This window comes from Macaca mulatta, chromosome 1 (assembly GCF_049350105.2).
Source record: "Macaca mulatta isolate MMU2019108-1 chromosome 1, T2T-MMU8v2.0, whole genome shotgun sequence".
Taxonomy (NCBI): Eukaryota; Metazoa; Chordata; class Mammalia; order Primates; family Cercopithecidae; genus Macaca; species Macaca mulatta.
In genome coordinates this window covers 212,705,774-212,719,228 of record NC_133406.1, presented here as the reverse complement: position 1 = coordinate 212,719,228, position 13,455 = coordinate 212,705,774, and the positions used below count along the sequence as shown (strand labels likewise).

Below are 13,455 nucleotides of genomic sequence, written 5' to 3'. Positions count from 1 at the left end.
TCACTGGAACCAGGGAGGCAGAGGTTGCAGTGAGCCAATATCCTGCCACTGCGCTCCAGTCTGGGCGACAGAGTGAGACTCTGTCTCAAAACAAACAAACAAACAAACTAAAGAGCCAAACACAGTGGCTCACACCTTTAATCCCAATATTTTGAAAAACTGAGGTGGGAGGATCAATTGAGCCCAGAGCCCAGGAGTTCGGGGTTGCAGTGAGCTATGCAGTGAGCTGAGCAACAGAGAGGCTCTGAAAAATACCTTTTTGGGACAATTAGTATAATCTGAATGGGGTCTGATGATTATATAGTAACAATGTATTCAGAGAGGCCCTGAGAAAGATTTTTTTGGGACAATTAGTAAAATTTGAATGGGGTCTGATGATTTACAAAGTAACAATGTTTCAATGTTCATTTACTGATTTTGATAGTTTACATTGTGGTTCAGTAAGAGGATAGTTGTAGAAAAATCACATTAAAGTATATCAGGGTGATGGATCATCATTCTAACAATTTATTCTCAAAGAGTTCAAGGAAAAGTCTTCATATTGTATTTGAAATCTTTGTTAATCTGAGACTGTTTCAAAATGAAAAAATTCTTGAAACATTACTCTTCAAAAAACAGAAAATCGATGAACCTTGAAAATATCATGCTAAGTGAAATAGGCCAGATACAAAGTAACAAATACAGTATGATTCCACTTACATGGGTTTCCTAGAAGAGGCAAATTCATAGACAAAGTAGATAGAGTAGAGGTTACCAGGGGTCAGGGAGAAAATGAGGACTTACTGTTTAGCAGATACAAAGTTTCTAGTTGGGGTGACGAAAAATTTCTGAATATGAACAGTGGTGATGGTTACACAACACTGTGAATGTATTTAATGCCACTAAATTGTAAAACTCAAAATAATTTAAATGGTAATTTTTTTTTTTTTTTTGGAGACAGTATTGTTCTGTCGCCCAGGTTGGAAGTGCAGTAGCGCAATCTCGGCTCACTGCAACCTCCACCTCCTGGGTTTAAGTGATTCTTGGGCCTTAGCCTCCCAAGTAGCTGAGATTACAAGCATGCACCACCATGCCCAGCTAATTTTTGTATTATTTTTGTAGAGACGGGGTTCCGCCATGTTGGCCAGGCTGGTCTTGAACTCCTGGCCTCCAATGATCCTCCCACCTCGGCCTCCCAAAATGCTGAGATTACAGGCATAAGCCACCACACCTGGCTAAAATGGCAAATTTTATGTTATGTATATTTTTCCACAATAAAAAAAAGTGAGGGGAGTTTTTTCTAAGTGCCCAATAAGTGTTGTTTCTATTATTTAACAGATACAAAAATATTCGCTTCAAAATTATTTGTAAATGTGAACAATTAAAAAGTAGTTTAGGGAGTCTCTCTAAACCTATTCGGGTTCAAGGGCTGCCTGTTAAAAAAATTTTTTAAAGAGCCAGGTGTGATGGCTCACGCCTGTAATTACAGCACTTTGGGAGCCGAGGGAGACAGATCACAAGGTCAGGAGTTTGAGAAAAGCCTGGCCAATATGGTGAAACTCCATCTCTACTAAAAATACAAAAATTAGCCAGGCGTGGTGGCACGTGCCTGTAGTCCCAGCTACTCAGGAGGCTGAGGCAGGAGAATCGCTTGAATCCAGGAGGCGGAGGTTGCAGTGAGCCGAGATTACGCCACTGCACTCCAGCCTTGGCAACAGAGTGAGACGTCATCTCAAAAAAAAACAAATCTAGAAAGAAATAAACTAGCTGAACTATTCCACAATAAAGAAATGATTAAATAAATTATACAGAATTTTTCTTTACCCCCCAGGCTATTATTTTATAACCAGTTCATAAATAGTTTCTTGGGGGATGATATATTACTTACACATCTACCATGTAGTAAATATGTATGTATATGTGTGTGTATCCAACTACTTCATCGGAGTGATTCCTGTGGTTTGGAATTGCTGGGGCCAAGTTTATGCAAAAATCTACATTTTTGAGTAAATTCCTCATGACTAGAGTAAGTTTCCTGAGTATCTGAGAACTCTTCATTTCCTAAAGTTGTACAAACATCAGATATCAATATTGGTAAGCATTGATAATGTAATTTATAATGAAATTGCTTTCTCAACTATTAGTATTAACTATATGTCATCTTCATATAGCCTTATAACTCATTTGTGCTATTCCATTTTCCTCTGTTCCTTTTATTTTCACTTCCCGTGTAATGTTAGTCTCTTTGTACTGATTTCTGAAGAGTTCATTTATGATTAAAGATGTTAATATTTTGTCAAGAATTGCAAAAAATAAAAAGAAAAATTAATTTTTCTTTTTTTTTTTGGCCAGGCAGCGGCTCACATCTATAATCCTAGCACTTTGGGAGGCCGCGACAGGTGAATCACCTGAGCTCAGGAGTTCGAGACCAACCTGGACAATATGGCGAAACCCCGTCTCTACTAAAAATATAAAAATTAGTCGGGCATGATGGCAGGCACCTGTCATCCCAGCTACTCGGGAGGCTGAGGCAGGAGAATCACTTGAATCTGGGAGGTGGAGTTGCAGTAAGCCAAGATCGTATCATTATACTCTAGCCTAGGTGACAGAGTGAGGCTTCATCTCAAAAAAAAAAGCATTTAAAACAGCCCTGAGGCTGCACATGGTGGCGAATGGCTGTAATCCCAGCACTTTGGGAGCCCAAGGTGGGCAAATCATGTGAGCCCAGGAGTTCAAGGGTGCAGTGAGCCATGATTGCACCACTGCACTCCAGCCTGGGTGACAATGAGACCCTGTCTCAAAAAAATACAACAAAACAAAATAAAACCGTATTGAGCTGAGCCAGGCGTGGTGCCATAAGCCTGTAGTCCCATCTACTCCAAAGGCTAAGCAGGTCAAGATCACTTAAGCCCACGAGTTCTAATCCAGCCTGGGCAACATAATGAGGCTCCATCTCTTTAAAAAAAAAAAAAAAAAAAAGGACTAAGTGTATGATGCTCCCTGTTTTTAAGCAAAACAGTTTGAGTGTAAACATGAGTGGCTATCTCTCTTAGGTGGGATTATACATGATTATTCTTGCTTTCTGTACATTTACAAGAAATATGATTTACTTTTATAACCAGGAAAAGTTTAAAGTTATAAAATTAAGAAAATCAAAAAGTATATTCACTTATCTAAAATCCTGTGATCTTTGTTTTGTTGTTGTTGGGTTTTTGGTATTTACTATAGTGAAACAGAAAAGTTTTAACAAGTAGTTTAAATCAAGAATCCTAGGCTAGGAGCGGTGTCTCATGCCTGTAATCCCAGCACTTTGGGAGGCTGAGGCAGGCGGATCACAAGGTCAGGAGTTCGAGACCAGCCTGGCCAACATGGTGAAACCCCATCTCTACTAAAAATACAAATATTAGCCAGGCGCAGTGGGAGGCACCTGTAATCCCACCTACTTGGGAGGCTGAGGCAGGAGAATTGCTTGAACCCGGGAGGAGGAGGTTGCAGTGAGTCAAGATCGCGCCACTGCACTCCAGCGTGGGGGACAGAGCACGACTCCGTCTCAAAAAAAAAGAGAAAAAAAAAGAATCCTAAATTTATCAGAGTTAGCCGCCCCTTCACATCTGAAATTAAATCCTTATATATTTGGGTTGCTAAAAGATGATGAAAGGTATGTGCCCATCTCACTTTTCTTAACATGCTGCCTCTCCAGTTCTGCTCAGTAAAACCAACCAAGTTTAAAGACAATCTATATACAGTTACGTACCTCTAAAGGCAAAATGCAAAATCCAAAATGCTCCAAAATCTGAAATTTTTTGAGAGTCAATTGATGCTCAAAGAAAATGCTCATTAACATCCTGAATTTTCTAATTCGGGATGCTTCAACCAGCAAGTGAGTAGAATGGATGTATATATTCCAAAATCCCAAAAAAAATCCAAAATCCAAAAAACTTCTGGTCCTAAGCATTTTGGATAAGGAATACTCAATTTGTACTATACAAATTCCATCACTTTACTCCACCATTTTTCACAATCCTAACGATGATATAAATTAGGTATGTATTCCGATGTAGGTATGCCTGCAGCTATGCAAACACCCTCCATTACAGAGGTCCTAGCAACACCAATCAGCTTACCTCAAATGGGTTCAAATTGAAGTAAGAGGAACCAGGACGGGTCAGTCTTTCAATCTGATTTTTCGATGTTAGAACCGAGTCTCTTTTCTCTATTTGTTTCACCTAAAATTATGAGGATTAAAAACTTCATTAATAGAATTCAATAACAAACTGAATTGTTTATCTTAACACAACGTTCACTGATATGTTCAACAAACATTTGTGTGTTTACCATGTGCAAGACATTTTGATAAACGCTTTGAGAAATTACAACTACCATTTGTTGAATTTTAATATAAAAACCTTACATGTATTTATTAATCTCAACAACCCTATGTGGTAGATACTGCTATTGTACCTATTTCACAGATAAGAATACTGAGGCTTAGAGAAGATAACTGACTTGTTCCCAATTATCCAACTTGTAAGCCAGAATTTTAACCCCAACAGTTTGACCCCACAGCATGCATCAAGAGGATTCAAAGATAAATAAGTCACAGCCTTTAAAGAACTTCCACTTTAATGACAGAAGATGTGCTTGTGTGTGGTTATACTTCATTTATAGCTTTTAATTTTAAGGAAAAAAAAAAAAAATAGGCTGGGCACAGTGGCACATGTCTGTAATCCCAGCACTTTGGGAGGCCAGGGTGGGCAGATCACGAGGTCAGGAGATGGAGTCCATCCTGGCCAACATGGTGAAACCCCATCTCTACTAAAACTACAAAATATTAGCCGGGCGTGGTGGCATGGCCTGTAGTCCCAGATACTCAGGAGGCTGAGGCAGGAGAATCGCTTGAACCCCAGGGATAGGGGTTACAAGGAGCCAAGATCACACCACTGGACTCCAGCAGCCTGGGCGACACCACGAGACTCCATCTCAAAAAAAAAAAAAAAAAAAAAGAGATTTCTCTGTGGGGGAAAAAAAAAGAAAAAAAATTTAAAGAGCAAAAAAAGGAAAAATACAATCACAGTAAGACATAAACTATGAGCAGCATTTAAAACTGTTGATGGGAAGGAACAAATAACTCCACCACCTAATTCTAATAGTGTTAGGAAAAATCCCTGACTTGGCCAGGTGCAGTAGCTGTCACCTGTAATCCCAGCATTGTGGGAGGCTGAGGTGGGTGGATTGCTTGAGCTCAGGAGTTTGAGACAAGCCTGGGCAACACGGCGAAACCCCGTCTCTATTTTTAATTTTAAAAAAAAGAAAGAAAGAAAAAAGAAAAATCCCTGACCTGAAGACAATGCCAGGGAGAACAAGCACCAGGCAGTCCCAGGAAAACATTCTTGGTGTCACTGTCAGAGTTGGAATGCTAGTTGGAATGAATCTCTGGTATGCTATATATCATCTTTATTCCTATGGCCAAAACAAGGTTGGAAAGAATTTCATTAACATAGAAAGTCATTCCTTCTAGACATCTTCCCTCTTCACTCTATGAAAACAGGATTTTTTTTCCTCTTTTGTTCACTACCATATCCCCAACACCTGAATAGCACACTAGTACACTTCAAATGTTCAATAAACATCTGTTAAATGAATGAGGCCAGTGTGGTGGCTTATGCCCGTAATCCCAGCACTTTGGGAATGTGAGGTAGGAGGATCACTTGAGCGCAGGAATTCAAGACCAACCTGAGCAACATGGCAAGACCCTATCTCTATTTTTTAAAAAAATGACTGAAGCCTTTTTTCCAGCGGTGACGACCTACCCACACAAGAACATGCCTCTCACAAAGGATCTCCTTCATCCCTTCCCAGAAGAGAAGAGGAAACACAAGAAGAAACGCCTGGTGCAGAGCCCCAATTTCTACTTCATGGATGTGAAATGCCCAGGATGCTATAAAATCACCATGGTCTTCAGCCATGCACAAACGGTAGTTTTGTGTGTTGGCTGTTCCACTGTCCTCTGCCAGCCTACAGGATGAAAAGCAAGGCTTACAGAAGGATGTTCCTTTAGGAGGAAGCAGCACTAAAAGCACTCTGAATCAAGATGAGTGGGAAATCATCTCAATAAACACATTTTGGATAAAAAAAAAAATGAAGCATCCTTCCTTAGATATTTTTTCCCATCCAATTCAAACAAACAAAGATTGCTATTTGGTTTTTTGTTTGTTTTTGTTTTTTTGAGAAGGGGTCTTGCTCTGTCACCCAGGGTGTACTGCAGTGACAGAAGACAGATCATGGCTCACTGCAACCTCCACCTCCTGGGCTCAAGTGATCCTCCAATCCTCCCACCTCAGCCGTCAGAGCAGCTGAGACTACAGGTAGCGCCTGCCAGGTGTCTAAACCTAAATTTAGTACTTTGGAGAAACTACTATGTAACAAGCACTGTTACAAATGCAAGAAATAAAAGATGAATGTGATACGGTCCTTAACCCTGAATAGCTCACAGCCTGCTGGGGAGCAACTCCATATCTCAAACCCATGCCAACCTAGAGATCCCATCTTCTGCCTTGTTGAACCCTAAGAAAGATGCTTCCACTTTATTTTTTTATGAAACGCTTTCTTATACAATAACTTTAGTACTCATGAAAATGTTTATTTTAAAATTAATTCTCTTGTCAAGCACAGTCGCTCATGCCTGTAATCCCAACACTTTGGGAGGCCAAGGCGGGAGGACTGCTTGAGCCCAGGAGTTTCAGACCAGCCTGGGCAACACAGAAAGATCCTGTCACTACAAAGAAATACAAAAATCAGCCAGGCATAGTGGCACGAGCTTGTAGTCCCAGCTACTGATGTGGGAGAATCACTTGAGCCCAGGAGGCAGAAGTTGTGCACTCCAGCTTGGGCAAGAGTGAGACTCTGTCTCAAAATAAATAAATAAAGAGTTTGAGGCAAGTCTGGGCAACATGGTGAAACCCCCGTCTCTACCAAAAATACAAAAATTAGCCAGGCGTGGTGGCAGGCACCTGTAATCCCAGCTACTTGGGAGGCTGAGGCGGGAGAATTGCTTGAACCCGAGAGGCGGAGGTTGCAGTGGGCCAAGATCATGCCACGGCACTCCAGGCCTGGGCGACAAGAGCAAAACTCCGTCTCAAAAAAAAAAAAAAAAAAAGAAGAAGAAGAAGAATTCAATCCCAGTCCAGTCAGGTTAACTATCTTCCAAGAATTTTTATTTTATTTTTTTAGACAGAGTCTCGCTCTGTCGCCTAGGTTGGAGTGCAGTGGTGCTATCTCGGCTCACTGCAAGCTCCGCCTCCCGGATTCACGCCATTCTCCTGCCTCAGCCTCCTGAGTAGCTGGGACTACAGGCATCCGCCACCACGCCCGGCTAATTTTTTGTATTTTTAGTAGAGACGGGGTTTCACCGTGGTCTCAATCTCCTGACCTCGTGATCCGCCCATCTCGGCCTCCCAAAGTGCTGGGATTACAGGCGTGAGCCACCCCGCCCGCCAAGAATTTTTTTTTCTATCCTTTTTTTTCTTCTTTTTAAAGAGACAGGGTCTCTGTCACCAAGGATGGAGTGCAGTGGTCCGATCATAGCTCACTGCAGCCTCGAGCTTTTGGGTTCCTCCCGCCTGGGCCTCCCAAAGTGCTAGGATTACGGATGTGAGCCACTGTGCCCAGCCCCTTGCAATAATTTAATCTGAGATTCTGACTCAGACAGGGTCTCCCTCTGTCGCCAAGGATGGAGTGCAGTGGTCCGATCATAGCTCACTGCAGCCTCAAGCTTCAGGGTTCCTCCCGCCTGGGTCTCCCAAAGTGCTGGAATTACAGATGTGAGCCACTGTGCCCAGCCCCTTGCAAGAATTTAATCTGAGATTCTGACTCCAAAAGGCATGCTTTTATTTCATTTATTCATTCATTCACTCAACAAATATTTACTGAGCATCCACTAAATACTAGGCGCTGGAGATTCGATAGTAAAGGAGGCTCAGAACATGCCCACTGCTGTCCTAACATACCACCGAGCAAGCTGTAACCTACTGTAAGGCCCCAAACTATTTCACCTCCCTAAACCTCAGGTTCGTCATCTATAAAGGGGGGGTAATATAATGCCTAACTGGCATGATGCACAGTGCCTGGCGTTAGTGAATGGCAGAAACAACCACTAAAACAACTCATTACAGAGGACTAAGAAACGTCTTGGGGGACAAGAAGGCTAAGTCACTCCCAGGAAGGGCCCAGCCTCTGCCAGCCCCCGACTCCGCGGACTTGGGGCACTCTGCCCGCGCGCCCGCACTACGTTGGACGCACTCGCCACCTCCCTGGATAGGTCGAACACCATCCCCTCTTTCGTTGCCCAGGGGATCTCCCAGCAGCTATCAGTGGGAGACGCTCACACACCCCCAGACCCCCGCCACCCCGAAGATTGGACTGAAGGAATCGCCCAACGGTCCAGGCCAGGCGGCCACTGCCTTTGTCCACCGGGAAAGCAGATCTGGGAGAGGTCGCCCCGGTGCCACTACTCCTCACTCTGTGTTCACCTCACTGTAGAAGGTCATAAAGGCTTCCTCGGTGCTGCCTCCGCTGCCCGAAGTCCCGCTCTCTCCTGAAGCCGCCATTTCCCCGGCCCAGCCACCACGTGACCCATCTGCGCAGGCGTCGCCCCACGTGATTCTTACAGGTCCGCCCCTCTAGCCCCGCCTCCCGTCTGAGAGGTTCTTAAAGGGCTCGCAGCCCAGCCAAGCACTTTAAACCTAGGTGGCCTTTTTAACATTTAAAAGAATTACACATAACATATAATTAACCACTTTAAAGTAAATTATTTGCTTAATTTATTGTTGTTAGGTAAAAAAATAATAAAAGAAAAAGTGAATAATTCAGTGAGTTTATTTATTTATTTATTTTTGAGACAGGATCTCTGTGGTCCAGGTTGCAGTCGAGTGGTGCAATCACAGCTCACTGCAGCCTCGACCTCCCAAGCTCAAGCGATTCTCTCACTTCAGCCTTCGGTAGCTGGGACTGCAGGCACGCACCACCATGCCCGGCTAATTTTATGTACTTTTGTAGAGACGGGGTCTTGCCATGTTGCCCAGGCCTCCGGAAGTACAGGAATTACAGGCATGAGCCACTGTGCCCAGTGGTCTTTAGAACATTCACAATGTTCTGCAACCACCATGTCTATCTGGTTCCAAAATAGTTTCATCACCTCAAAAGGAGACTTAGTACTAAGGTTTTTTTGTTTTGTTTTGTTTTTGTTTGTTTTTTGTTTTGTTTTGTCTAGAGACGGAGTCTCACTCTGTCACCCAGGCTGGAGTGCAGTGGTGCGATCTTGGCTCACAGTAACCTCCGCCTCCCGGTTCCAGTGATTCTCCTGCCTTAGCTTCCCGAGTAGCTGGGATTACAGACACACACCACCATCATGCCCGGCTAATTTTTATATTTTTAGTAGAGACGGATTTTCACCATGTTGGCCAGGATGGTCTACGATCTCCTGACGTCGTAATCCACTCGCCTTGGCCTCCCAAAGTGCTGGGATTACAGGCGTGAGCCACCGCGCCTGGCCAAAGAGACCTAGTACCTATTAAGCAGTTACTCCCTATTCGGCCGCTCTCCCCAGTCCCTGAAAACAAGCAATCTGTGTTTTATCTATATGGATTTACCTATTCCGGATATTTCATGTAAATGGAATTAAACAAAATATCAGGCAGGGCTGCTATTTTCTTAACTAAAATATGATCAACAAAGCCAGTTTTACTATTTCATACAAAACAAAGAAGGTTTGTTTTGTTTTGTTTTGTTTTGTTTTTTTGAGACAGAGTCTTGCTCTGTTGCCCAGGCTGGAGTGCAGTGGCATGATCTTAGCTCACTGCAGCCTCCACCTCCCAGGTTCAAGTGGTTCTCCTGCCTCAACCTCCTGAGTAGCTGAGATTACAGGCACGTGTCACCACACCCAGCTAATTTTTGTATTTTTAGTAGAGATGGGGTTAGTCAGGCTGGTCTCGAACTCCTGACCTCGTGATCCACCCGCCTCAGCCTCCCGAAGTGCTGGGATTACAGGTAAGAGCCACCACACCCAGGCCCAAAGAAGGTATTTTTATAATCATCAATCAGGTAGATAATCTGGCCCAATTCTCTCATCTAAAAAAGAAGAAACAGAGAAGAGAAAATGACTTAGAGAAGAGCTATAAACTTCATGAAAGTAAAGACTACTATTGTCTTGTTCACATTCATTAGATGGATGAAGGGAGGTCAAGGTTAAGCTTTCACTAGACAGAATCCTACTTATCTTTTTTTGTTTTTTGAGAGACAGTTTCCCTCTTGTTGCCCAGGCTGGAGTGCAATGGTGTGATCTTGGCTCACTGCAACCTCAGCTTCCTGGGTTCAAGCATTCTGCTGCCTCAGCCTCCCCAGTAGCTGGGATTACAGGCATGTGCCACCACTCCCAGCTAATTTATTTATTTATTTATTTATTTATTTATTTATTTATTTTGTGACAGTTTCTCTCTTGTTGATCAGGCTGGAGTGCAATGGCGTGATCTTGGCTCACTGCAATCCCTGCCTCCCAGGTTCAAGCGATTCTCCTGCCTCAGCCTCCCGAGTAGCTGAGATTACAGACATGTGCCACCATGCCCGGCTAATTTTTTGTATTTTGTTTTAGTAGAGATGGGGTTTCTCCATGTTGGTCAGGCTGGTCTCGAACTCCCAACCTCAGGTGATCTGCCCGCCTCGGCCTCCCAAAGTGCTGGGATTACAGGTGTGAGCCACCGTGCCCAGCCTGCTCTTTTCTACCGCATTGCACCACATTGCCAGAAGTGCAGTTATTAAGCCCATTCAACAATATGTTGTTAACAACAACAAAAAAAAAAAACTAAAATATTTTTAAAAGGTTTATTCTGAGCCAATATGAGTAACCATAGCTTGGGGAAACACAGTCTTAAGAGGTCCTAGGAAATTGTGCCTGAGGTGGTCAAGTTATAATTTGGGTTTTCTTTCTTTTTTTTTTTTTGAGACGGAGTCTCGCTTTGTCACCAGGCTGGAGTGCAGTGGCACGATCTCGGCTCGCTGCAACCTCCGAGTCCCAGGTTCAAGAGATTCTCCTGCACATGCCACCACACCCAGCTAATTTTTGTATTTTTAGTAGAGATGGAGTTATACCATGTTGGCCAGGATGGTCTCAATCTCTTGACCTCGGGATCTGCCCGCCTTGCCCTCCCAAAGTGCTGGGATTACAGACATCAGCCACCGTGTCCCACCTATAATTTGGTTTTTCTTGAGGGTTGCTTTTGTTTTGAGACAGAATCTTGCTCTGTTACCCAGCAGGCTGGAGTGCAGTGGTGCCATCATAGCTTATTATCATCTTGAACTCCTAGGCCCAAGATATCCTCCCAAGTAGCTAGGATTACAAGGCATGTACCACCATGCCAGGCTAATTTTGGGGGGAAAAGGGGCTAGAGATGATGTCTCACTACGTCACCCAGGGTGGTCTCAAACTCCTGGTGTCAAGTGATCCTCCTGCCTTGGCCTCCCAAAATACTGGGATAACAGGCATAAGCCACCGAGCCCAGCCCACAGTTTGGTTTCATACGTTTCAGGGAGACAGGAGTTACAGACAAAGACATAAACAAATACATGAAAGATATACATTGGTTTGGCCCAAAAAGGCAGGATACCTTGAAGCACGGGATCAGAGTTTATAGGTGGATTCAGAGATTCTTTAATTTGCAATTGGTTAAAGGAGTAAAGTTTAGTCTAAAAATTTGGAGTCAGCGGGTGGGGCGCAGTGCCTGTAATCCCAGGACTTTGGGAGGCCAAGGTGGACAGATCACAAGGTCAAGAGATTGAAACCATCCTGGCCAACATGGTGAAACCCCATCTCTAATAAAAATACAAAAATTAGCAAGGCATGGTGCCGTGGGACTGTAGTCCCAGCTACTTGGGAGGCTGAGGCAGGAGAATCACTAACCCGGGAGGCCTAGGTTGCAGTGAGCAGAGATTGTGCTACTGCACTCCAGCCAGGCAACAGAGCAAGACTCTGTCTCAAAAAAAAAAAAAAAAAAGAAGAAGAAGAAGAAAAGAAAAAAATTGGAGTCAGCAGAAAGAAATGTTTAAGATGTTTAAGACAAGGAAGTCTGTTAGCCAATACATTGGGTTGGAGTGACCTCTAAAGGTGTGTGACTTAACTGTCATATGACATAGCCTTAAGTCCTGTTTATAATTTGGTACCTTATTTACACAAAGAGCGCAGTTTGCTAAGCTTATGCTCTTTATTTCAACATTAATGCTGGTCAGTTGTTGTGCTTAAACACTAAAAGGGAGGGGACATAACAAGATGTGCTTCTGACCTCCCTTACTGTCATGGCTGGAAATTCAGTTTTTTGGGTTTTGTTTGTTTGGGCTTTTTGTTTTGTTTCGTTTTTGAGACCGAGTCTCACTCTGTTGCCCAGGCTGGAGTGTGGTGGCACGATCTCGGCTCACTACAAGCTCTGCCTCCCAGGTTGCAGCGATTCTCCTGCCTCAGCCTCCCAAGTAGCTGGGACTACAGGCACGTGCCACCACGCCTGGCTAATGTTTGTATTTTTTAGTAGAGACAGGGTTTCACTATATTGGCCAGGCTGGTCTCGAACTTCACCTTGTGATCCAACCGCCTCGGCCTCCCAAAGTGCTGGGATTACAGGCGTGAGCCACCGCACCCGGCCCAGTTTTTTGTTTTGGGGGGTTTTTTTGAGACCAATATCACTCTGTCGCCCAGGCTGGAGTGCAGCGGTGGCGGGATCTTGGCTCACTGCAACCTCCGCCTCCCGAGTTCAGGCCGATTCTCCTGTCTCAGCCTCCTGAGTAGCTGCGATTACAGGCGCATGCCACCACACCCGGCTGATACTTGTTTTTTTAAGTAGAGACGGGGTTTCCCCATGTTGGTCAGGCTGGTCTCGAACTGCGGACCTCAGGTGATCCACCCACCTCGGCCTCCCAAAGTATTGGGATTACAGGCGTGAACCACCGCGCCCGGCCAGAACACTGGCACTTCTCATAACAAATGAACGCGATTTACGTATATCTAAGCCGCAGCACATTGGACGTCGGTATCCCGGACATCAGCATCCTGGACACAGCTCCCAAACCCCAAATTCCCCCATTTTATTGATGGTAGCAGGCCAGGGAAGGGAAAACTTCCTTTGGGCTTTAAATATTAACGACTTTAGGGTTGAAATCGTGGGCTGGAGGTGAACGCCACGCCTCATTCTGATGGGTCCAAGAGCCGAAATTTCGGCTTCTAGCACTCTCCTCACCCAGCTCTCCAAACTCCCCCATCATTCTTCTTTCCAGTCCTTTGGCCCTGAGCCCTTGCTAGTTGGCCAAGAATAAACTCGTCTCTTGCTCGGGATTCGCTGTGAGCTCCGGGAAGCCCGCCTCCGCTCTCCCGTGATTCGCTACTCCTGTGTTCATCCGCCACTCCGTCGACCAGATTGGGTGCTTGGCCGTCCCCGCGCC

At 44.3% G+C, this 13,455-nt stretch overlaps 1 protein-coding gene and 1 pseudogene across 1 annotated transcript in view; one reads left to right on the top strand and one right to left on the bottom strand.

The window, feature by feature from the left end:
* DNAJC8 (DnaJ heat shock protein family (Hsp40) member C8) overlaps positions 1 to 8,612 on the bottom strand; it is a 30,824-nt gene extending 22,212 nt beyond the window's left edge. The window contains 2 exon segments of the mRNA NM_001261054.1: positions 4,104 to 4,205; positions 8,508 to 8,612. Coding sequence (NP_001247983.1) covers positions 4,104 to 4,205; positions 8,508 to 8,585 — 180 coding nt within the window. The 5' untranslated portion in view covers positions 8,586 to 8,612.
* Positions 5,765 to 6,118, top strand: LOC114673451 (small ribosomal subunit protein eS27 pseudogene; annotated as a pseudogene).
* Positions 8,613 to 13,455: the final 4,843 nt, after the last annotated feature.